Below are 27278 nucleotides of genomic sequence, written 5' to 3'. Positions count from 1 at the left end.
AAGGATTAGTAAAATGAATTAGGGTGGAATTCTCAATGTTATAAAGAATTACAGAACTAGGAGTCAAATTCAAATTACACGGCTTGAAGTTTAGATTAAATTATATGAAGTTTTTCTTTTAGCCAACGAGTCGTTGATTGCTGGAACAAGTTGCGTGTGTGTGTGTGGTATGGGTGTTTAATGGCGCACAAGCTGCTGTGGCTATATTGCGCCTATTCATAGGAATGTTCAAAAAATACAAATAAATAAATATTTAATGTGAAGACAGTTCAATCTCATTTCATGTCAGAAACTAATCATAGTCGTTCATACATTCCTATTTGTTTCAAATAACAGAAAAGTTCATTAATATTTGCATTTTCACCAATAATATCATTTAATGTTATCCGCTCTCGGTGATTTGCCAGAGAATGAAATGTTGAAGTTCGATGTTGTTGATAATGTGGACAATCAATCAAAATATGTTTGACGGTTAGATGTTCAGAGCACTGTGAACACTGAGGGGGGATCATCGCCTGTGAGTAGATGGAGGTGTGTTAGATGGGTATGTCCTATTCTAATCCGTGCGAGTACCACTTCTTTTCGCCGTAATGTCTGAATGCATGAGTGCCAAAATTTTGGGTCCTGTTTCAACTGGAAAAGTTTGTTATTTGTTTGTTTATGCCATAGCTCTGAATTATAATATTATAATCATAAACTGGAATAAAGACAGAAGTTAAGTGTAATGTTGACGGATTTTTAGCAGAAATATCAGCCAGCTCGTTCCCTTTGATGCCTGAATGTGCTGGAATCCAGCAAAACTTCACTCGTTTCTGACGATCTTTAATTTTTAACAGCAAATTCTTGATTTGATTTAATACAGGGTGATCCTTATGAGAGAGATTCTGCATTGCTCTAATTGAGCTGAGAGAGTTGGTGTAAACTAAATATTTTACAGGAGGGGTGAAGAGTCAAACTTTCAAGAGCTAATTGTATTGCATATAAGAAAAGCTGAGTACAGCAGCTTTTCCGCTGAAAAGCTGCTGTACTCAGGCGGAAGAGAGACTGATATGATAGCAGAGGGAAACACTGCTGCTGCTCTAACAGTTGAATAAGATTTGGAACCATCAGTATATATCGGTAAGAAGTCAAAATAGTTTTGAATATGGCTAGCATGTAGTTGTTGCACATTCAGAGTCGGCAAGCAATTCTTTCCCCATTGGAGAAAATAATTATCATAGGCTGGTTGAGGAAATGGAATCCATGGTGGGTGAGAATAATTCTTTCTATGCTGCCTACTCTGGAGAGGAACATTCCAATTTTGTGCTATTTCAAGGAGCCGTAGGCCTGCTGGCCGTATTTTATTTGGTTTATTTCTATAGAGATTATGAAATGGTGGATTAAAGAGATATGGTTGGATGGGGTGCGGAGAACTGTTTCGTATTATGACTGCATATTTAAGTATTAACATTTTTCTGCGGAGGTACAGAGGGGGCTCATGGGCTTCAATATATAGACTATAGTTTGGTGATGACCTATAAGCACCAAGAACAATCCTCAGTGCATTGTGTTGTACAGGATCGAGCCAGCATAATACACTCTTTCGAGCAGAATCATAAACTGGGGCACCGTAATCCAACCGAGATCATTACAGTAGTGAGACTGATAGTTTGGATAAATTTAAAGTTCAACTATTATACTTAGTTGAGTGGAGAAGGAAGCATATAATTTGTTTTCTTTTATCTACTTGGTGTTTTTTTTTTTTTTTTCAGAAAAAGCTCTGGCTTCCTTGCACTATGGCAAATATAATTACTATTACTATTTCTGTTCATTCACCAAAATTGTGCATTCATTCTTCCAATAGTAACAAATGTTATTTTTTGGTCATCCTGTATAAGCTTGCTTTCTTGCATCACTTGCCACTACTAATGTTAATAACATCAGTTTCAGATTATGTAAAAATTTATTTAATGCGGAATAAATTTAGAAGTACATACTGTCCCTGTAAATATGAGTTAGATATTTAATTTTTTTGATAATTTTTACACAAATATATACAGTGGACCTCTCTTTAACAAACTTCCACATAGTGAATTTTTCTATGCAGTGAACGTTTTTACCTGGGTACGCACTATTTGCACCTCTGGTCTTTAGGCACTACAGCTGATGCTGTAAAAAGAATGAATTAAGAGCTAAAAGGATTAAGAATTAATCCCTTTTGCTTTTAGAAGCTAAGGGATCAATTCCATGAATTAAGAGCTAAAACATTTTACAATTTGGTGGTGCCTGTAAAACTCTGCAGGAGGAAACTGGCTAAGCATGGCGTGGGGGGGGGGGGTAGAAAAAGATGGAAGGGTTTGGGAGGGGCCTTTGCTCAGCAGTGGGTCAGCAATGGCTAAAAAAGAAGCAAAACCTACCGGAGAGCATGCGCAGTTTGCAGACATAATATATATACAGGTATATCTAAGAAATTACGGGTAGACCTAATATAATAGTTTGAGTTTTTTTTTTTAATCCTATTAAGCCCACCGGCTATAGGGGAAACCCTGGAGACCGCCATACCAATACATCCTATACACTACTGTACCGAGAAGGCATGCTAGTCAACTGCTATTGTCCTCAGCCATTGGCAAAGATTAAGACATATTCCCGACACGGACATTAGCATTAGGTCTGTTCAACCTGTTTTTTACTGTAAGAATCCTATTAGAGAATTAGGAGAAAGTGATTTTCCTTTATCCCAGAAATTCACGTGTTGTTTCGAAGAAATGAGTCATCCATATATTTCACCTGTCTCTGTTTACATGCACGGTAGTACAAGTGATCCCTAATTTCAGTTTTATTTTAGCTGCTGTGCAAGTAACCTTACAGAGTTTAAGAGGAAATCCTTGAGTGTAGCGTGAGAAAGTGGAAGTGCATAATAGTGTAGATCGAGGTGTAAAAAAAAAAAACAACAACGACAACAACAAACAAATTGCTTTAAAATTTGGTATTCCTCTCAATAGTGTGTTAACTATTCTAAAAAAACCAGAGTTTCAATTCTCAAACTGTTCGAGGAAATGGGACCCAGTCGGAAGTGTGCGAAATTATGCCGGTATGAAGTTGATTCGAGACCAAAACATGCAAATATCAGGGACAAGAAGAAAAGAAAAAGCTAGGGAGTACGCATGTTTTCTGGGGCATAAAACATTCCAAACCAGTTCTGGTTGGCTGGACAAATTTAAAAAACACATGGCTTACTCAAAAAAAGTGATTTCTGATGAAAGTGGAATTGCAACCGAAGAAGACTATACCCATTGGAAAGAAAAACAGTTTTGGAAAAAATTTTTTGAACGGTGGATTTTAAATTTCAATAGAAAGATGACGAAAGAACACAAGAAAAATCGCATTGATTGTCACACCTTCACTCAGTAATTTCGAAACTTACAAGTGTGAAGATTGTTTTCTTCCCTCTGATTACCTCGTCCAAACAGCAGCCAATGGGCCAAGGATTTGAAAAATGCACTACCAAATCCACATACTGAAAATTTTTTTTATCGAGAATAGAAACCAACCAACCAACCTATAGATTCCATTATAGAGGTGCATATCAGAATTGGCAAAAATATGGAGTCAAGGTGTGACAACGATTTGAAAACACCCTGAAACAACGATTAAGAATTGTTTCGCAAAAACAGGTTTTGCTAAAATGCTAATTAACAGTGATGAGAAGGATGAACTACTACAAGGCATTGGGCAATCTTTGGAAGAGTTCCAAGCGAGGTTTGATCAGTGGAGAGGTTGTTCTTGCTGAATTTTTAGGAGTTGATAATGATGTCAAGTAGCTGAAAATCCGAGTGACTCCAACAGTTTGGAGCATATTTAAAGACCTAGTGACAATAAAGATGCTTAGTTAGATGAAAATGAGGGCAACGAGAGCAATATCAAACCTTCCAAGCAAGAAATGTTGGCAGCATTTGAAACTTTGCGTTGAGGCCTTCAGTGGGAAGAAAATATAATAGAAAATATTTGAGTGTTTAATCAAGTGCGTAGATTTTTTTGAACCATGTACAGTAGAATCCAGTGTACAACAAAAAATAACCAAATATTTTACGACATAATTCTCATGAGAAGAATCCAAACAAACATGGTACACCGACTGAGAAAATGTGTGGAGAGTTAGAGTGGATACGTTGAATACATAATGTAAATAAGAGTAAGCATAAATTAGTTCCAGACTTTTCGGACACCCTGTAATTCATGAACGAGTTTCTTAATAAATTATTAACCTTACATTCCGTACATGGTTCATAAAAATGTTCACACTTGTTTAAACACTCAAATATATTTTCTATTACATTTTCTTCCCACTGAAGGCCTCAATGCAAAGTTTCAAATGCTGCCAACATTTCTTACTTGAAAGGTTTGATATTGCTCTCGTTGTCCTCCTTTTCATCTACCTATCCTCCTTTTCATCTACCTAATCATCTTTAATACCACTAGGTCTTTAAATATGCTCCAAACTGTTGGAGTCACTCGGATATTCAGCTACTATGACATCATTATTAAATAAGTACAGTCGGATCTCTCTTCAACCAACTTCCATATAGCGAATTTTTCTATGTAGCACACTTTTTTTTTTTTTTTTTTTTTTTTTTTTTATTTCCCCCTGCTCATTTCATTGAAAATAGTTTCCGTATAAAAAAGAAAATTTCCATATAGAACTGATTCGAGAGACCTGGGTAGGTACGCATTTTTCTGCCTATGGCCTTCATGCAATACAGCTAATGCTGGAAAGCATGAATTATGAACTAAAAGGATTAATTCCACGAATTAAGAGCTAAAACAGTTTACAATTTAGTGGTGCCATAAAACCCTGCAGGAGGAAACGGGCCAACCACAGTGAGAGACAGAAAAAGATGCAAGGCTTTGGGAGAAGCCTTTGACCAGCAGTGGGTTAGCAATGGCAAAAAAGGAGAAGTAAAACCTATACACTACTGTACTGAGAAGTAGCGCTGGTCAACTGTTATCTATGCGTCCACAGCCATTGGCAAAGATTAAGGCATATTCCTGACACAGACAGTGGGTCTGATCAACGCTATTAGAGAATTAGGAGAGAGTGATTTTCCTTTATTCCGGAAATTCATTTGTTGTTTCGAAGAAATGAGCCATCCACATATTTCACTAAATTTCACCTGTCTCTGTTTACATGGTTGGTACAAATGGTTCCTAATTTCAGTTTTGTTTTAGCTGCTGTGCAAGTAACCTTACAGTGTCTAAGAGGAAATCCTTCAGTGTAGCGTGAAAAAGTGGAAGTGTTTAATAGTGTAGATCGGAGCTTTAAAAAAAAAAAAAAAAAAAAACTTTAAAATATGGTATTCTTGCCAGTAGTGTGTTACCTATTCTGAAAAACCGTTTCGATTTTCAAACTGTTTGAGGAAATCAGACACAGTCGAAAGCCTACGAAATTATGCCCGTATGAAGATGTAGATGAAGCAGATTTTAAGTGGATGAAGTTGATTAGAGAACAAAACATGCTGATATCAGGGCCATTAATAAAAGAAAAGGCTATGGAGTACGCTTCTTTTCTGGAGCATAACACATTCCAAGCCAGTTTTGGTTGGCTGGACAAATTTAAACAGCGGTCCGGCTTACTCAAAAATGTGATTTCTGATGAAAGTGGAGTTGCAATCAAAGAAGACTATACCCACTGGAAAGAAACAGTTTTGGAAAAAATTGTTTGAACAGTGGATTTTAAATTTCAATAGAAAGACGACAAAAGAACACAGAAAAATCAAGTTGATTGTTGACAACTGCTGCCCTGCACTACCTTCACTCGGTAATTTCGAAACTTACAAGGGTGAAGCTTCCCTCTGAATACCTCTTCTGAACTTCAACCAATGGACCAAAGCATTATCAAGAATTTTAAAGTGCGCTACCGAGGGTACATACTGAACAAAATTATACCGAGAATAGCATTAGCAGAGGCATACAATTCAAGAAAGCAAGCTTATGCAGCATCAGCCAAGAGAAAAAAAAAAAAAAAAAAAAAAATCCCATTTCACCCCTCCATTTGTTCCAAATGCCTCTCCAGCTCAGCTTTAAATTTATTTAGGATATTAGCTTCTACAACAAAACATGGAAGAATGTGGAACATTCTTGTTCCACATTCTTGTGGAACAATCAACTACTCGCTGGCTAAAGGCAAATTTCTGCAGATCTATTCTCAAACTATCTTTTCTCAATTTGAAACTGGCCCCTCAGATTCTTAGTCTGAGCAAGAGGAAGAATCCCATCAGCATTCAGCTTGCTCAACCCATTCAAGGCCTTAAACACCTAAATCAGATCACCTCACAGGAGACTAATCTCCAGGTGCTGCAATTTGCAGAACTTAAGCCTTTTTGGTAAGAGCACCCCTTTGTTCCCCCTCACCAATCTTGTTGCCCTTCTTTGTACTCGTTCTAGCAACCCTACATCCTTCCTAAAATGAGGCCTTCAGACCTGTACACAGTACTCTAGGTGTGGCCTGACCATTTCCTTGTATAACAGGATAATCACCTCCCTGTCCCTGCTAGCAAAATTCCTATATATCGTTGACAAGACTCCATGACCTGCCCTGGTAGCCCATCTGTACTGCTCAGCAAACTTCATATTTGACTGAACAGTTTTTTTCACTTTCCACTTCCCTGAGTGTAGTACAACATAGTTGGTACATTTCTCTTTGGTTATTGCTGCCCATATGCAGTACTTTGCATTTGTCAATGTTAAACTTCAGTTGCCACTTCTCAGCCCATTTTCCCAACTTATCTAGATCCAGTTGGAGTAGCATACTGTCTTTACTGTCATTAACCAATGATATTAATGAAGGTCCAATACACCTTCATTAATATCATTGATAAATACAAAACAACAATGAGCCCAACACCAAACCCTGGGGAACTCCACTAATAACATTTGTCCATGAAGAGCAGTGTCCATTGATTACCACTCTCTGTCGTCTCCCACTCAACCATCCCTTTATCCATTGTAGCAACTTACCCTCAATGTCATACCTCTCCAATTTGTACTGCAGTCTTTCATGTGCAACAGTGTCAAAAGCTTTCTTGAAATCCAAATATATGATATCAAAATTATTTTTGCTGTTCAGTTCCTTTGTGCCACACTATAGTATCCAATCAAATTGGTCAGACAAGACCTCCCTTTAACAAACCCATGCTGTGTCTTAACTAATACTGCAGTCTTGTCTAGATGATCCTGCAATGCTTCTTTAACCAGTGATTCCATTATTTTCCCTAGAACACAAGTTAAACTAACAGGTCTACAGTTACTTGTGTCACCTTTTGAACTCCCTTTGTGAATTGGTGATACATCTGCACACCTCCAGTCCATGAGGACCTCCCCTGAGTCCAAGGAAGCTCTCATAATTATGGCCAATGGTTTGCTTACTTCCTTTGCTGCCTCTAATATAACTGGATAGATCCCATCCTCCTTTGCTGCCTCTAATATAACTGGATCGATCCCGTCCACCCCAGGTGCCTTCCTTATGTTTAACTTCAACAATTTCTCTTCCACTTTGCTCTCAGTTATTACAAAATCACTTAACATTTGAAAAACTCCTCATGTGTGAATGTAGATGCAAAATACTCATTCAGTTTATCAGCTACTTGAGCAAGATCATCAATAGTCAACCCATCTATGTTGTGGTAATCAGATTCATTCCTTTCCTTCTAGAGTTTACATAAGTAAAGAACTCTTTGCTGTTTATCTTTGCATCCTTTGCCAAAGATTTCTCGTAATCTGCCTTCGCGTGCCTCTTTATGACTTCATTACAAACCAGTTTATACCTGCCATAGGCTTCTGTGTCACCTGATACTTTATATGCATCCCATACATGTTTCTTCTCTGCCACAGGCCTCATTAATTCATCTGACATCCATTTAGGCCTAAACTAGGAATGAAAAGCCTAGTAGCCTCCAAAATGAAGTCCCTGAAGGCTTCCCATTTAGAATTCAACATTGGTAACATCATCAGTTGATCACACTGTACAGAATTTAAAAACTATCTGAGACCTCTGTAGTCACCTTTACAAAAGCAAAAGTCCTTCCCTTTAGCCTTGATATTAGTTACATCTTTATGTAATTCCCACATCAGTACATTGTGATCACTGTCACCCAGTGGTTCTTTTATCTGCAAATTCTTAAGGCATGAATAATCACTGCTGATAATCAGATCAAGAGTATTACTCCCTCTGGTTGCCTCTCGAACATGTTGCTGTATCCAATAAATCCACAAAAGTCTTGCTAGTGTGTGAGTGACCAACCCACAAGTTCCAGTCAATATCTGGAAAGTTAAAATCCCCCATTATAAGACACTGCATTGTCCATCAACATCAACTGGATGCACTTCCTTAGATTTTGTGTTTCTTTACTAACAGTATAACCCCCCTCCCTTCCTGTCTATCCTTCCTGTACACATTGTACTCCCAAATTCAAATTCTTCAAAAATTTATTCACTCCTACTTAATTCTGAATTATTTCCATCTTTTACTATATTTCTGAATTTACAGTAGTTTTCCTTGTTGAAATGGTCATATTTCTTTATAATGAAGTTTCTGTTTAACAAATTTTTTCAAGAGAACAATTGATTTCATTACATAGAGGTCCAACTGTATTATATACAGTAAAATGTAAAAAAATATACATATATATTTGTTCTGATGGTCTGCAGTCTATTATTCCAATTCTGCACTGCTTATATCTGTGTGACACCACGTGTCTGATATCCCAACAATATCTGTCTTTAATGTCTTAAATTGTCTTCAATATCTGTCTTCTGTTGTCTAAGACATTAAATATCTGTCATTAAATATCTCCAACATTTTTGGAGTGTATTTAAAAGAACTAGTAACAATATCTGTCTTTAATGTCTTAGACTTCAAGCTCATCTGATTTCTGTTTAAATGCAATTTAATTAACAATGAATTTTAATAAGATTAACATTATTTTTGATTAATTGATAATACTATAATAAGCTAACAGATTCCTAATGCAGTGCTTCGTATTACGCTATCTAGTTTTAATTTATACCTTACGCTATCAGTTTGAGATATATATACGTTAAGCTATTTCTTATTGATTACAATATGGCGGCTAGTTCAACAATATTGGCACCAACACTAGGAGTTGTAACTTCCAAAAATCGCTGGTTAAATTCAAAATAAGAAGCTAACGAAAGCTATTAAACCTATTTAATATCTTTCTAAAACACAATGTACTATGTTAATTAATGAAGAATACAGTAAAAATTAAAAATACTTATCCCTTTACAGCAGCCAAAAATCCACTGACTTGTCTCTTCCGCGACCCCAAATAGAAACCAACTGAGAATAGAAACCAATATAGATTCTGTTATAGATTCGCAGATGTGCATATCAGAATTGGCGAAGTCAACTGTGTCAGGATGTGATGGAAACAACGATTAAGAATTGTTTTGCAAAAGCAGGATTTGCTAAAATGCTAATTAACAGCGATGAGAGGGATGAACTACTATAAGACATTGAGTAATCTTGGGAATAACTCCAAGCAAATTTGATCAGAGGAGAAATTGTTCTTAACGAATTTTTAGGAGTTGATAATGATGTCATAGTATCTGAATATCTGAGTGAGTCCAACATTTTTGGAGTGTATTTAAAAGAACTAGTAACAATATCGATGATGAATTGAATGAAAATGAGGGTAACAAAGGGAACGAGGGCAATACCAATATTAAACCCCCCAAACAAGAAATGTTGGCAGCATTTGAAACTTTGCGTCGAGGCCTTCAGTAGGAAGAAAATGCAAGGGAAAATATATTTGATTGTTAAAAAGCAGTGGCGAACATTTTTATGAATAGTGTACAATAGAACCCGGTGTACAACAAAAAATAACTAAATATTTTATGACATAATTCTTAAAAGTGTACTAATATATTGGGTGCATCATGTAAGTAGTCATTTCTTGATATGTATGTATTAATAAATTAATTGTTTTAAAATGTTAGGAAATTTATTCAATCCTACTTATTTCTGATTTATTTTTCATCTTTTACTATATTTCTGAATTTACAGTTTATTTCATTGTTGAAAAGGTCACATCTTTATAATGAAATTCTGTTTAACGAATTTTTTCAAGTGAATGATCGCTTTTGTTATATAGAGGTTCGACTGTAGTAATTTCTTAATATGTATGTAGTAATAAATTGTTTTAAAATGTTAGAAAATTTATTCACTCCTACTTAATTCTGAATTATTTCCATCTTTTACTATATTTCTGAATTTACAGTAGTTTTCCTTGTTGAAATGGTCATATTTCTTTATAATGAAGTTTCTGTTTAACAAATTTTTTCAAGAGAACAATTGATTTCATTACATAGAGGTCCAACTGTATTACATACAGTAAAATGTAAAAAAATATACATATATATTTGTTCTGATGCTCTGCAGTCTATTAATGACTGCAGAGTTTACATGAAACTCAAAGAACTTTGTATACTAGGTGATCACTCAAGAAAGTTTGTGTCACTAATTCTGTTTGGCACTTGGGGCCTTCAATCAACAGCAATAAATGTTATTCTTACCTTTTGTATGTTCTCCTTTGCAATTCCTGCATTTCCTAAAGCTTCATGCACAGGTTCCAAGCAGAGCTGGAGAGTGCTGCTGATAAGTGATTCAAATCTTGCTCTGAAAAATAATATTTGGCAATACTGTAAAAGAGGATGCAACCCATGGGGTTGAATGAATAAGCATATATTGTTCATATATGAACACTATGAATAACAATTAATTTTTAATTAATAATAATAATAATCATTAACAAATCTTAATTAATATTTATTATGGATGCCGACCTACCAAAATAATTAGAAAACAGGCCTTGTGTGTCGGGTTGCATATCATCCAAGTTTCTTGCAACGACCGACTAACTGGTCAAAATAAATTTATAAATAAAAATGATATATACATAAGATAAGATAAAAGTGTTAAAATATAATAAGATATTTATTATTTTAATAAATATCTTAATATATATTATCTTATATATTAATAAATATCTTATTGTGTAAAAGTGTTAAAATATAATATAATAAAAGCATTAAAATACATAGACGCTTTTGAAGCGATCATGACTGGGCAATCACATGACTGTTAAAGGTGAGAATGATATTTCTGGTGGGTGAGAGTATATTGTCCCTTTTAGTCAATTCTTTTGACAGCAATTACGTTTTGTTCCTTTAGCTCTTCTTTAATTTCTTCTTCTGTCACATTCAAAAGGTCCCAACTAGATATAAGACCCTTAGATGTATTTAGGGTCGCATGGGGAGTTACCTTTACTGGAATTTTAGCAAAGTTTGTCACTTTTAAGAGTTTTTCAGAATGGTCCCCTGATTGCAATCTCTTAACCGTCTTGGGAGACCCTGCAATACTTTCCAAGTGTTTTTGGATTAGAAAGGGGATAGCTTACTAAGAGGCTGTTCTGATAATGAATGCATTATTAAAAATGCAGGAAACCCAGTCGCAGAGGAAATGGTTTTTAACCTCTTTGCTTGTGAAGAGTCATGCTCATGTTCTGTGTCTTCCGCTTGTCGGTTCTAAAGAAGGAAACATATTTTGTTCCATCTTGGCTCCTTTTAGCTCCTGGCAGATGAACTTTTCTGCCAAGGTTACAGGCCCCGCCACGGGGAGGCAGGAGCAATGCCAGGAGTGACCAAGCGAAATTAGTAAGAGTTAGTCTATTAGATATGAAAAATAAAGTAAGGTTACTTTCCTTCCTTGCTCTCTACCAGTACTTTTGATATAAGAGCTACTAAATAAAAGGATTTCTCAACGAGAGGAATGTAAAAGAGAATGCAGAATTCACCTATCAAAAAGTCGCAGTGAAAGCACAAAGAGAAATCGCTCAGTTACAATCGCTTGGCACCCAGGGCCTATTACTTTGTAAAGCAGTTATTAATCAGTCCAAACTAGATTTTGAACAAGGCTAAGAGTAGAAAACCTGCTTCATGCCCTAATTTTAGGCAAGCATTCTGGTCTCTTTACAAAACTATTGGTTGCAATTTGTGCCCATCTGTGTTCCCACTTCTGTCCAAACCAGATGGTTCTATTGCCACATCAGCCAAAGATAAAGCTGACCTGCTGGCATCCTATATTTCTTCCAACTCATGTATTGATGGCCTCAAACCATTTACAGTACACTCCATTCAATGCCTCTGGTGGTCTTCGTTCAAAAGGATATCAGAAGGATTTTGATGAATCTGATCTAAGAAAGCTCCAGGTCCTGACGGTATTTCTCCACTTGTTCTCAAAACCTTAGCCCCTGAACTTACTTCTATTCTTTGCCGTCTTTTTTTCCCTTTCATATTCAAAAGGTGTTTTTTTCTTCTGCTTGGAAATTTGCTATTATCCAGCCAGTTCCTAAAAAGTGTGAAAAATCCCTCCCATCCAATTATCGTCCCATTGCAATTACTTCTACTTTTTCTAAAGTAATGGAGAAATTAATTAACTGCCAACTCTTAAACTATCTAGAAACATTCCGTCTGATCAATGATCGCCAGTATGGATTCCATTCAGTGTCGATCCACTGGCGATGTTCTGGCTTATGTTACCCATCTACAGACAAATTCAATGGAAAAGTTGGGGTGAAACAAGCAATTGCTCTTGACATCTCCAAGGCTTTCGTTCGTGTTTGGCATAAAGATCTACTAAATAAGCTTCCATCCTATGGTTTTACAGCTGTTTTTTTGTAATTGAGTATCCAGTTTTATCTCTGACTGCTCGCTGGTTAATGGTAGATGGCTTCTAATTTCTCCACTAATGCTGGTGTTCCCCAAGATTCACTTCTTTCTCCCACTCTTTTCCTCTTGTATATTAATGACCTTCTTCCATTGACCTGAAATCCTATCCATAGTTTTGCTGACGATAGCACATTGCATTCCACCTTCCAGTTTGAGAAACTTTGCCCTGCTCACACAGCTTTAACTTCTCGAATATTCACTACTATTTTCTTAAATGCTGATCTCCAGTGGGGCAAAGATAACTTAATTTCAATCCTTCTAAAACTCAGTCCTCTCTTATATCTCGCAAAAAGGATTCTTCTGCTCTTATGTTTATCTTCGATGACGAAGATAAACATAGGAGCAGACTTCTAGGCAAGATCTTGGGGATTACCCTGATTTCTAATCTGGTTGGTTGTTTTTTTTATTAGCAAATAAGGCCATATTGTTCCAGGGATATGAGGTGGTTCTTCTCTGACCTTTCCACATCCTCCGTATTTGGTGGTCAAGGGCTCGAACTCCGGTCTAATCAAGAAGCGTGTGCTACGCACTGCTGCTCCTGCCCACCTGGGTACGGAGGCCTGATTTCTAATCTCTCCTGGCATAAAGCACTTTACAAATATTGCTTCCTCTGCATCTAAAAAACTTGGTTTTCTCTTGGTGTTACTTTTCTTCCAAACTGTTTTTGACTCTGTAGAAATCATAAATCCGGCTCCCCCAAAACCTCTCTCAGGCTTCTAGATTCTGTCTCATCTCTAACAAAAAAAAAAAAAAAAAAAAATACCCAAATTATGATATTAGGGTCACCCGTAAATGATTAAATCTACCCATATATTTATTGTGTCTGAAACCGACTAATTCAGGCACAGAATGAAAAAAGCCCATTAAAATTCCTCGCATCATCGACGGATTCGAACCAGGGCCTTTTTCACCCAGTTGGGAAGACGGTGACAATACTACTGCGCAACAGTATCATTTCTAACAGAGTCTCTAAACGCTCTGTCTCATAGACCTTTGTATAGATACTTCCACTGGCACTGTTGTGAATTGGCTTCTATAATTCCCATTCTTTCTTTCAAAGCAGTCCGAACACATGCCGCAACCAGTCAACATACTTTTACTGTCCAAGTTCAAACTCACAGAACCAACTTTTCTTCTTCCTCATTTATTCAATTTATGTTTTTGGAACAACTTTCCTTCTTATGTATTTCCTGAAAATTACAATCAACAGAAGTTCAAGTCCAAGGTCAACAAGTATCTTCTTTCAACTTTTCAACCTTCAATCCATGAACGGTACTAAGTACTATAGGTTCTTAAAAAAAAATAACCTGTACATAACAATGGTCCTTGAAAATAAGAAAAAAAAAAAAAAAAAATTAGCATAGAAAACACATTCATTTAACATGACATACTGTAAAATAGTAAACTAATTATAAGAAATTGTAGTTTCTTTCTTTGGCAATTCTTTTCTTTTTATTTAATTTTACTTTATTGATTATTATTAGTTATATTTTGTAGTTTACAATAATATAACTATGCAAATCTAAGCAGATGCTATTACAGAATTTTTAGTTCGAAAGTTGGGAACTGCTGAGATAGAGTATAGAGACAAGTCATTAATTAATCTAACTGCCCTCTTTTGAATGGAATCTAGAAGCCTGAGAGAGGTTTTGAGTGCTCCACCCCAGACGTGTGAACAATATTCCATAGTAGAGTGGATTTGTGATCTGTAGAGAGCGAATAGCTGTTTGGAAGAAAAGTAATGCTGGGAGCGAAAGAGAAAGAATCCTTTTTGCAAGATATAAGACAGGACTGAGTTTTAGAAGGATTCAACTTTTCGAATATCCTCTACCAATTCCTTAAATACTGATCTCTCTAGGTAATTCTCCAGTGGAGTAAAGATAATTTAGAAGATAGCTTTACCCCCCACTGGAGAGTTACCTAGAGATCAGTATTTAAGGAATTGGTAGAGGATATTCGAGAAGTTGAAGCTGTTTGTGCAGGGCAAGGTTTCTCAAACTGGAAGGTGGAATGTAATTTGGTATGGATAGGATTTCCAGTCAATCGAAGAAGGTTATTAATGTATAAGAGGAAAAAAGAGTGGGGAAAAAGAACTGAACCTTTGGAAACATCAACATCAGTGGAAAATTTAGAAAATAGAGAGCCATCTACTATCACCCACAGCGGTCAGAGAGAAAACTGGATTCCAATTACAAAAAACAGTTGGCAAACCATAAGATGGAAGCTCATTTAGAAGACCTTTATGCCAAACACAATCAAAAGGCTTTGATATGTCAAGAGCAACTGCTTGAGTTTCACCAAACTTTTCCATTGGATTTAATCATAGGTGGGTAACATAAGCTAGAATATCACCAGTGGGTCGACAGAGACAGAATCCATACTGGCGATCGTTGATCAGATGGACGGTTTTTAGATAGTTTAAAATTTAGAGGTTAAATGATTTCTCCATGACTTAGAAAGAGCAGAAGTAAGTGCAATGGGATGATAATTGGATGGATGGGATTTGTCACCTTTTTTTAGGAACTGGCTGAATATGAGAAAATTTCCAAGCAGAAGGAAAAATACCTTTGGAATAGGAAAGTTGAGGAATAGTTCAGGAGCACAGGTTTTGAGAACAAGTGGAGAAATACCATCAGACATAAAGCTTTCTTATCATCAAAAGCCTTCTGACATCCTTTTTGTTGGAAGAGCACAGGAGGCATGGAGAGTACTGGGGATGGTGGGAGGTGATTTTCCAAGATCATTAATACACGAGTTGGAAGAAAAACAGGGTGCTAGGTCGGCTTTATCGTTGGCTGATGTTGGCAATAAAACCATCTGGTTTTAACAAAAGTGGGAATAGAGATGACAAAGGTTGTGGCTAGTAGCTTTGGCAAGAGACCAGAATGCTCGGCTACCATTTGGACAAGAAGCAAGTTTTCTAATCTTAGCCTGTTTGAAATCTAGTTTGGACTGATTAACAACTGCTTTACAATTGTTGTGAGCTTTGGTGTAGGCAGAAAATGAAACTGAAGATTTGGAAACAAGATTATGATATGTAACACACTTCTCTTGAACAGCCTTAGCACATTTACTGGAAAACAAGTTTAGATAAAGAATGAGATTTTAAGGTGGAATGTGAAATAAAGGATTCCATTTCCACAACAATAATTTCACTGAGGAAACGTTGACATCAGAAGTTTTGAAACAGTAATATGACCAAGGAAAAGAAATCTTGCAGATCATCCCATTTTGATTTCTTGTAATGCCAAAAACACGAGGTTAAGAATGGCCATGGGAGAAAGGCTCCATTGGACAAGAGACCATCACCTCAACCATGTACTTGTGAGAACAGGAGGTTGTTTTGTGAGGGACAGAAGGGTTCCATTTAATGGAATGGACATCATTCATTTGTAAACTGGATCTCCATAAACAAAAATGTTTTGTTATTTACAAAATTTATTGCAAGCTTCATCTCTCCAAAGCTGCATACATCACAAAGTTATCACAATCAAGATCTGAATTTTTTTACAGCTTGATATGCATGATCATTACCCGAATTTCCAATCACTCTCAGAATCCAACATACAGTGCTTAGTTTTCTTGCTTTTTGAACATGAAGTTTATTTTGAAGATGTTGAATAAATGAGTTTACAGCAAGTTTACTGTTCTGCAGGGGTCAGTACTGCATTAAGGGAGTTGGTATAAATAAAGCTGGTGCTTGCTGATACCAATTAAGATACTTTAAAAGCATATAGCTCTCTGTAAAGGTACTATTAACTGAGATCTAATCAGAGTTTTATATAACTGTAGTAATTAAATTAAACCAAAAGGTTTGGAGCCTTGGTTAGAAGTTACAATAATTAAGCTAACTGTGTTTTATTCCAAGGTCTGTGAATTTCAGGAGATTATCTAACATTTGAGTTATGAATACACTAAAATTAATAACACTTGTAAGAATAGTTTAATAAGAATAATAACACTAGTTGTGGCTTTAATTCTCTCAAAATTTTAACATGTGCCATGGTACGTTCTCAATTTTTCTGTAAAATCAATTTATTAATTTTGTCAGTTAAGCTTCAAATACTCTGTCTTGTAGTATTCCAATGTGTTCCTTGTATGTTAACTGAACATAAATTTTTGAGAAACTACAAAACATTCTCAACACATGTTCCTGAAGATCCGAAATAAAAAAAAAAATAATAATAATAAAAAATATATATATATTTTTTTATTATTATATATATATATATATATATATAATTTTATTTATAAAATATTGTAAGTAGAATGCGTGAAGATTTTATTGAATTAAATCTAAACAATATACGGTATACACTGGGAGCGATATATGGTATGAAAAAGAGGAAGAAATAGACCGGAAATTAAAATAAAGATAAGAATTGAAAAAGCGACCAAGATGAAATAACATTGCGGTGTCTTTCAAAATTTCAGTGTCATCATCAGAGGTCATCCACCGAAATTATGAAAAAGACAGCAATGTTCTTGCTTCTGTTTCCGACATGCTCTGTATGCTATGGTGCACGTGTTACAAAGGCAAATTTAGATTATGAATTTTGCAGTAAGATTATAAGGAAATGTGCCAATAAAAGTGGTTATGATATGTGGTGCATACAGATCATGGATGACCTTACAGAAGCCAAATGAAAAGAATTGAAAAAACTGGATAGACTAAAGGAAGGAATAATCGGTATAGACAGGAAGAAAGGGACTTACCGTTACTTTGTAAAACTGACCAAAAGACCAAGATGGTGGGGTGCCGGTATATTTATGTGTGGTCATGCTAGCAGCTCTTAGCATTAGGTGTGGGGAAAAAAAAAAAAAAAAAAAAAATTGTTATGTTGTCTGTATAGATTGAAATGAAATGGGTGGTGCTGATGAGCTAGGTTAAATACATGATGTCCAAACTGCCCAGGATAGTTAAGAAATATAATAGCTGACAAAGTAGCAGTAAAAAGCAGCTAAACTTTGTTAAGGCGAAAAATAGATTGGGTAAAGTTAGAAAGTAGTGTCCCACTATTGCGTTCAGTAGACTGATGGCTCACAGGACATAAGAAGTAGTGGCTAGTAAAGTAGAAAGATGAATGAAGTAGAGATAAGTAGTTGGGCTCGGGTAGTTCGGGGTTTAGAGGGGAACAGGTATCCTGTGTGTTATCAGACACTCAGCCTAAAACACTGATGGATCCAATATCTCTCTATTACAGAAGATTTAGGAGAAGTCCGGTTGGCCTGCCTCCCTAAAATCCACTCATGCACACCTTCTCGATGGCAAGCCCTGTTACGTCACTTAGGTGGCAACGAACGTGTAGAGTGGTTCTCTTCAAGACACCTGGTCAGCGTGAAGAGGAAAAGACCAAACCCTCCAGCAATGAGAGCACAACAATACAAATGGCCCTCAGTCCCCAGCAGCTTTCACTCTCCCTCTTACAGCAGCGAGAGGATCAGAGTGGAAGCAGAGGGTGCTAAGAATCTCTGGGTACGACCAGGCTGCCATGCACGGAAATTGAACTTGGCCTGTTATAACGTACGATCACTCATCGGTGAAGACAGGATATTAGAGCTGGAAAAGGAATTAGAAAATGTGAATTGGAATATCATTGGTTTGGCTGAAACAAGACGAAGAAATGAATCACTTATAAGTTTATCAAGTGGAAATCTGCTGTACACCAATGGAAACAGTGAAAGGAGTGAAGGTGGAGTTGGGTTTCTGGTCCATAAAGATTTTAAAAACAAACAATATTTTGGAATTCAAAAGTACATCACCAAGGGTGTCAAGACTAATACTCAAGATTTCTAAGAGGTACAAGCTAAAGATTATAATGATTTATGCACCAACATCGAGCCATGATGATGAAGAGGTTGAAGAAATGTACACTGAAATTGAGAGTCTTCTAGATGAGCAGAAAACCCACTACACTATTATTATGGGGGACTTCAATGCTAAGGTTGGAAAAAGGCAAAACAGCGCAGAAAGAGGAACAATAGGAAATTTTGGAATTTGCAGAATCTCAAGGAATGTCAGTAATGAACACTTTTTTCAAGAAAAGGGTGAACAGAAAGTGGACATGGAAGAGTCCAAATGGATTAACAACTAATGAAATCGACTTCATCCTCACTAACAGAAGATATATTGTGAATGATGTTACCGTCCTGAATAAGGTAAACGTTGGAAGTGATCACAGAATGGTAAGATGTACTTGATATAGATGTAGGAAAGGAAAAAACTGACTCGAGTAAATAATACAAAGGTCTTTGAAATAACAGAGGAGGAGAAAAAGCAGTATGTACTGGAACTTAAGAACAAGTTTGAGCTTCTGCAGACTGCTCAGGACCAAGATATCGACGAGGAATATTACAACTTTCTGAAAGTGATACCCAGAAACCTATAGGGAAACAGAAATCCAAAGAAGAAAAAATTAGTCAAGAAACACTTGTCATGATGAACCAAAGACGACAAATGAAGAGCAAGAAAAACACTGACAGGGAGAAAATTGAGTATACTGAGTTAAGCAAAGCCATTAGAGAAAGAGATTCAGAGAGGACATAAGAAGATTTAACACAAGAAAAGTAGAACAAGCATTAAGGGAAAACAAAGGATTTTCAGCAGCCATGAGCAGTAATACAGAAAGACAAATGATACTGAAACTGAAGAATAGCGATGGTGTACTTATAAACAGCAGAGAATGCATAATTCAAATAGCAGAAGACTACTATAGAGAATTATACAAGGAGCGAGGGAATGATACCAGCAGTGGGGAAGATGGATTGCAAATTAGCAACACATACGACATACCCGATATTCTTCCTGATGAGGTAGAACATGCATTGAAGAAAATGAAGAATCGGAAAGCCCCGGGGAAAGATGAAGTTACTGTAGAGTTGTTAAAATTGGGAGGAAGAGACATAACACAAAAACTGGCAAGGCTCTTCACAAAGTGCATTAGAAAAGGTGTGATGCCTAAGCAGTGGAATAATGCAATCATAGTTTTGCTGCATAAGAAAGGAGATAAATCAGAAATTGGAAATTATAGACCAATTAGCTTGTTATCCCATATCTACAAGTTGTTCACAAGGGTCATTACTAACAGATTAGAAAGAATACTTGATGAGAATCAACCGAAAGAGCAAGCTGGCTTTAGGACAGGATTCTCAACTATGGATCACCTTCACGTAATATCACAGCTAATGGAGAAAGCAAATGAATATAAAACACCATTATGCCTGGCATTTGTGGATTATGAAAAGGCAATTTGACTCCATACAGCATAAGGCAACGTTTGGGGCACTGGAAAGACAAGGCATAGATACTCCATATATTATGATTTTGAAGAAAATATATGAGAGTGCTACATCCTTTATTAGACTAGACAAAGACAGTAGGAAATTTAAAATCGAGAAAGGAGTTCGACAGGGAGACACAATATCTCCGAAGCTGTTTACTGCTGCCCTTGAGGAAGCTTTCAGAAGATTAGACTGGTCACAGAAAGGAGTCAATGTGAACGGAGAGTACCTAAACCATTTACGATTTGCAGATGACATTGTGGTCATAAGCTACGATCCCAAAGAATTAGAGGAAAATCTTAATCAGTTATGCACAGTTAGTAAGGAATTTGGACTAAAGATGAATATGGCTAAAACAAAAGTAATGATGAACAAGTATGCCACGGAAAGGGAAATAATAATTGAAGGAGCAGTAATTGAAAAGGTGGAGTCATACTTATCTGGGACAAGTTATTAGCTGTAATAATGATAAATGGCTGGAAGTCAAGAGAAGAATAAATTTTGGATGGATAGCATTCAGGAAATATAGTCACATACTGAAGAGCAATATCCCAGTTTGTCTGAAACGTAAAATAATGAATCAATGTATACTCCCCACCATGACTTATGGAAGTGAAACTCGGGCACTCACCAAAAGAATGGAAGAGAAGCTAAGAACTACACAGCAAAGAATGGAACGAATTATATTGGGAATCAGACTGTTAGATAAGAAGAGAAACACATGGATTAGGCAGCAAACTCAAGTAAAGGACATTCTTATCAAAACTAAAGAACTAAAATGGTCTTGGGCAGGACACATAGCTCGAAGACATGATGACAGATGGACTAAGAAAATAACAGAATGGTACCCAAGAGGAGCTAGAAGAAAACCTGGAAGACAAAGGCGGAGATGGATAGATGAAATTTATGAGTATGAGTTTTTGAGTAGTAAATGGATGGCTCAAAACAGAAGGAACTGGAAAGTTGCTGGAGAGGCCTTCATCCTGCAGTGGATTGAAAATGGCTGATGATGATGATGAGTTCGGGGTTGCAAACCCGTTCCTATAGTTAGGACCCTGAACGAAGGTCTGGGAGTGAGTGCATCATGTATTTAAGGTCAGTTGTGTGAAAAATGTGGTAGGAATATAATGAAATGAAAGTTAAAATTAAATATGATTACAATATTTATATATATATATATATATATATGTGTGTGTTTAATACACTGTGTTAGGCCAATTGGTGGATACAAGTTTTCAGACTATAAGATACCACAGAGGCCTAGTGTATTGTATATACACTATTTACATACTTGATGTGTATGGGTTTTGTTATTAATTAAAGATTATGCTGTTTATTTTAATATCCCTTAGTTTTTTATGCTTTATGATGTTAAGGGCTTTACAGAAGTGGTAGCAAAGATATGCTTTAGGAAAATGGTTGTTTATTAGTTTTTTTTGTATAGTATTTTGATGTTATCGATAGTTGTTTCCTTATTGCTGCAAATGGTTGCTATTCTGATGCTTTGCGCTAGTATAACATTAGCATGTACTTCTCTGGAAATATTGGAATTCCACTGTGTGAGGCTGACTATATTAAAGTTGAATGCATCACGTTTGTTGTACAGGTTGCTGGTAGCTTTGTTGTTTATGAGTATAATTTCTAGATCTAGGAAATGGGCTGTAGTATCATTGTTGTTTGTTTTATCTAGTATGAGTTCATTGGGGTATACGTGTCCATAATCTTTGATGAAATTAGGGCAGATGATAACTATGAGGTCAAGGTACTGTGGAAATGAGTTTTCTGACCGATATAGGTTAGCTATTATGCATGAAGCAGGACTACCCATGGGTGTTCTGTTAGTTTGTTGATATACTGTTTTGCCATTGTATACAAAGTTATTGGAGATACACAAGTTCAGTAGGTTGTTCCAGTAATTGGTATTGCAGGTTATATTCTCTTTATATTTTGCATAAATATCTTTGAGTACTGTTCTTAGTTTGGTTTGGTTAATACTTGTAAATAAGCTGTGGAAGTCAAAGGTTTGTATATTGGTAACATTATTATTCTGTAAGAAATTTAATACTGGTAGGTTGTTGCCTATGATTCTGCTGTTATGTATGATGTTTAACAGAGGTTGCAGTAGCTGTTCAAGTGTTTTTCCCAGTTTGTGTACTATTCTTGCAGGATGTTATAAATCTGAATCCTATGGGTTTTTTGTGGAATTTTGGAATGAAGTATATATATGGTAAGCTGTAATTGTTAATGTTCAGTTTTAGTTTTTTGTTGAAGACTATGAGTTTCTTTGTAATAGCACTGCAGGCACTGGATATAGGTTTGTATGTATTGCTGGAGTTAAGTTCAGTTCTCAAGGTGTGTGCAAAAAATGATTTGCAAATTAATTGTGAAAGACACCGCAATGTTATTTCATCTTGGTCGCTTTTTCAATTCTTATCTTTATTTTAATTTCCATACCATACTTTTTCATACCATATATCGCTCCCAGTGTATACCGTATATTCGTTAGATTTAATTCAATAAAATCTCCTTCATGCATTCTACTTACAATATTTTATACATAAAGTTTTATATATATATATATATATATATACACACATTATGGCTGTAGGGTACGTTTTGCTAATGCAGGGTCCCAGATCCATAAGTTATGTTATTTTCTTTTTAGTACAGGCACATTTCCCCCCTATATTAATTAGCTTCTCAATACCATTATTCTTGATTATATATATATATTCTTTTTTTTAAATGAAACATGAACAAATATAGTTACCATATATACCTGATAAACTAATCCTGTTTGAAAAATTCATTCAAAGAAAGCTGACTAACTGGCTTGTTTTCCATATATTAGATTCTCTCCCCATGAGTTATCCCGAGTTGTTCACACAGGCTGAAGAAAAATCTTTAGGCTTTCTTTTATTCTGTTTCACAGGTGTTAGCCCTCTAGGGATTTTCTTTACATTCCAGCAAAGATTTATCAGTTTGCTAAAAATTTCTAGAAAATTTCTAAAAATTAGTTATTAGAAAATATTTTCTAATAATTAATAATATTTTTTTCCTTTTCCTAACTTGCTCTATAATTTGTTAGGTCTACATCAGTGCTCTGAATTATCAGTCCTTACATGCTTTTCCCACATATTGCTTTTACAGCTTTTTACTTTTAATACTGTCATTCTTATTCTTCATCTAAGGTCATTTTACATCAATGCCATATCACTTTAAAGCAAGTTTCTATATTTAATAAGTTGCTGGGAAGTCTGATGATTTTGGTCCATTTCAACACTTTTTTACCGCTTACTTTGGCACTAATTATAATTTTTAATTTGGTCAATAAAAGACAATAGTCCTTCCAATGTCACATCCTCCATATTGCCTTGTATCTTCAACAAGCTGCTTAAGGTCCTTTTGTATAATGATATAATCATTTATACTTTTGTTTCTGTTATGCACTCTTAACATAAACAAGTTACAAGGTTATGTGGAGAGAGCTTTAACAGGAACAACAGTCAAAGCTACTCTTACATCTTCCTTACACTGTATCTTACATTCCGAATATATTACAGTATAGCATCGAAAATCCGAACGTCAAGAATAAACGAGGCAGCATTATTATTTTTTTTTTTGGTGCCATAAAATAATTACAGTAATTGGCGATTATTGTGATCACGTTTTCAAATTGAATTTTTATTCAATTAAACAGCAATTCTAATAAGAGAAAATCGGAGAAATTTATCCACAAGCCATAAAAATGAAGACAAAGAACCAATTTACACTTTTATTACCTTACCAATTAACAAAATTAAATGATACATGAAAATTGAAAAACAAACTGAATGATGAATTGACAAACGATCAGCAAACAATGCTGACCAACTCAACTACTCTTGCTGAAAAGAGTGAGAGATCTGGAATAACAAAACAGAGTTCAAAAATGGTGCGGAAAAAATAAATAATTATTTTCGTTAAAGTCCTAAACATATGTATTATTGTGGCTGAAAGTTCTATTAGTTTTGTTACCTATGAATAAATATACATAAGTACAACTTTTATTAAGTGTTTATTTCTAAACTTACTAATCTTTTTTTTTTTAAAGTATTAGTAACGGCCGCATGGTGCAAGAAAGCCTATGGCTTATGCTGCACCAGCCAAAAAAAAAAAAAAAAAATCCGAACAAAACAATGATAAAAACAAAACAAAATAAAATAAAATAAATAAATAACTAAATAATAATAATTAATAAATAAAACAATAAAATAAAAAATAAAAAGGAAATTAAACCTATCATCCTATGTGCTTCCCTTACCCGAAAGTACTATCCAGATGACCTTTGAATTTCCCCAAACTGTCGGCCTCTACCACCCATGAAGGCAACTTATTCCAGTAATTTATAACTCGCTGGCTAAAATAAAACTTCCTGCAGTCAAATCTAAACATTTCCCCCCCCGTAACTTGAATTTATGTCCCCTAGTTCTAGCATCATTTATAATCTTGAAAATTTTGTCCTCATTCATTTTACTGATGCCTCTCAGAGCCTTAAACACCTCAATCAAATCTCCTCTAAGGTGTCTAGTTTCCAAACTCTGCAACCCACATATTCGAAGTCTTTCTTCATAAGGACGCCCTTTTGCCGATCTCACCAGGCGAGTTACCCTTCTTTGCACCCTTTCAAGAAGCTCGATGTCTTTCTTTAGGGGCAGTCTCCATACTTGAACACAGTATTCCAAGTGTGGTCTAACATAAGCCTTATATAATGGGATTATCACGTCCCTATCTCTACTTGCAAAAGTTCGATAGATCATCGATAGGACACCATGGGCCTTCCTTGCAACCTGTTTACAATGCTCAGAGAATTTCATGTCTGACCGTATCGTAACACCCAAGTCCCTTTCCTCCAGTACTGGGTTTAGTTGAACTCCACCAAGTGAATAAGTTATTTTGGGATTACTGTTTCCCAGGTGTAATACCTTACACTTTGTTGGATTAAAGCACAGCTGCCATTTTTCTGACCATTCCTGAAGTCTATCTAGGTCTCTCTGAAGAAGCTCAGCTTGACAGTGATAATTAACTACTCTACCAATTTTAACATAATCTGCAAATTTAGACATCACGCCCTCTATCCCTTCATCAATATCATTTATGAAAATTAAAAACAACAGTGGTCCTAATACTGATCCTTGGGGAACCCCACTTCTTACGTCAACCCAATCTGAGGAATAGCCATTTATCACAACCCTCTGCCTCTTGCCCTGAAGCCATCCTTCTATCCATCTAAGGATTTTCCCAGTGATTCCAACCTGTTCCAGCTTATAAGGCAACCACTCATGTGGGACTGAGTCAAAAGCTTTGCTGAAATCTAAATAAACAATGTCGAAATTATTCCCTAAATCCAGCTCGTGAGTGACCCTTTCGAAATAGCGAACCAGATTTGTTAAACATGATTTTCCCTTTACAAAACAATGCTGAGTATCCTTGAGAATTTCAATTCGATCCAAATGATCCTGAATTCCACCCTTGATCATTGCCTCCATGATTTTCCCTACTACTGAAGTCAGACTGACAGGTCGATAATTTCCAACTTCACTTTTAGAGGCACCCTTATGTATGGGAGATACATTTGCACTTTTCCAATCCAAGGGAATCTCCCCAGAGTCTAGTGATGCTCGCACAATTAGCCTCAATGGTTCAATGCACTCGCTTGCCGCCTCTCTTAAGATTATAGGGTATATTCCATCAACTCCAGGAGCCTTACTGGTCTGTAGGCTCGAAAGTTTTTTCACTAAATAATCTTGCGAAATTTCAATATCATTAATTACATATTTTTTAACTTCGCTCCCACAATTTCCCATTGCCACAAAAGGCTTTTCATTTGTAAATATCGATGCAAAATAACTGTTGAGTTCATCTGCAACGGCAGCTGGTGTATTTATTACTATCCCCTTTCCCTTACGTAAAGGTCCGATCTGATTTGTCCTACTCTTCTTGGCATTTATATATGTGAAGAATTCTTTATCCCCCCCCCCTTTGCTCTGTTTGCTAGCGATTTCTCATAAACTGCCTTTGCCTGTCGAACCTTTTCTGTGGCTCTATTACACATCACCTTGTAGCTGTTATAGGCTTCAGTACTTTTTATTGCTCTGTAACCTTTCCATGCCACCTTTTTCTGCTCAAGTGATGCGGCAACTTCACTATTCATCCAACTTGGAACCCTTCTCGTGGAGTATTTTTTTAATGGTATACAGTCGGTCCTCGTATAACACGTGTTTGCATTACACGAATTCGATCGTACACGATTTATAAATAGGGGAACGTTATCTTATATAACACGAACCGAATTCACTTTATAGTTGAAATCATCGATAGTTGAAATCATTTATAGTTGAAATCATCGATTCGCCTTTGCGTTTACAAGAAATGGCAGTCGAATGTGGAATCACCCCAACTGAACGCAACACGATAGGAACGAAGAAGATTCTGAAAATGTATTTATGAGTTTTATATCAGTGAAGGGGAAACACATTTCACCATAATAACGGAAAAACCAACAATTTCAGCTATCGATATAATCGCAAATGCAATTAGATGGAGTTTACTATCAGTTTATAACAGATTCCACTAGCAGAAACGCAACTGGAAATTGTTTTTATTGTTTTATGGTAGGAACCCCCAGAAATGTGCTTTAGTAAAATGTGAGGTGTTAATAGTGTATCTCAGCCTTTACGGTGTTGTTTATTTAGTTGCTACACGCGCGCGCGCAGCTTTGTTTCTGTGTATCAAGCGTGCCACCTCGTTTGTAATTGTGCTTTATTCCCTAAAAATTAGTAAAATACTTAAAAGGTGTGAAAAGGAAGCGTCCTGGCTAAGACACTGCAGATTCAGAGAGAAAAAAAAAAAAGAAGCAATATCGATAAACAGAGGCGGACTTGGTCAAAAATTCTTACCCGGGAAAATTTGTAGTGGCCTCATACTACGGTTTATGGCCAAAATCACACCGGCCTCCGGCCCACCGTGGTTTCTCCCGTAAGGCTTATGGCCAGTCCGCTTCTGTCGATAGAGAAAAAATATGAAATTGTGAAACGCTTTGAGCGAAATGAAAGACCATGTGATATTGCACGTGCTACAGACCTAAATGAGGCAACGCGGAGAATTACAAAGAATGCAGAGAAAATAAAAACTTTCATAGCGGGAACAACTCAAAGTGTAATTAAAATCCA

The 27278-nt window shown here is 36.1% G+C and overlaps 1 protein-coding gene across 1 annotated transcript in view; it reads right to left on the bottom strand.

Annotated features, from left to right (window-relative positions):
* The window catches only part of LOC150076571 (heat shock 70 kDa protein 14-like), a 231739-nt gene that overhangs the window by 61988 nt on the left and 142473 nt on the right, over window positions 1–27278 (bottom strand). Inside the window, exon 9 of the mRNA XM_090387461.1 lies at window positions 10573–10675. Coding sequence (XP_090243587.1) covers window positions 10573–10675 — 103 coding nt within the window. The remainder of the gene's footprint in view (window positions 1–10572; window positions 10676–27278) is intronic.

This window comes from Mastigoproctus giganteus, chromosome 13 (assembly GCF_048544385.1).
Source record: "Mastigoproctus giganteus isolate SK-2022 chromosome 13, ASM4854438v1, whole genome shotgun sequence".
Classification (NCBI taxonomy): Eukaryota; Metazoa; Arthropoda; class Arachnida; order Uropygi; family Thelyphonidae; genus Mastigoproctus; species Mastigoproctus giganteus.
Note: the sequence above shows the minus strand (reverse complement) of the source record. Positions and strands in the feature narration are given on the sequence as shown.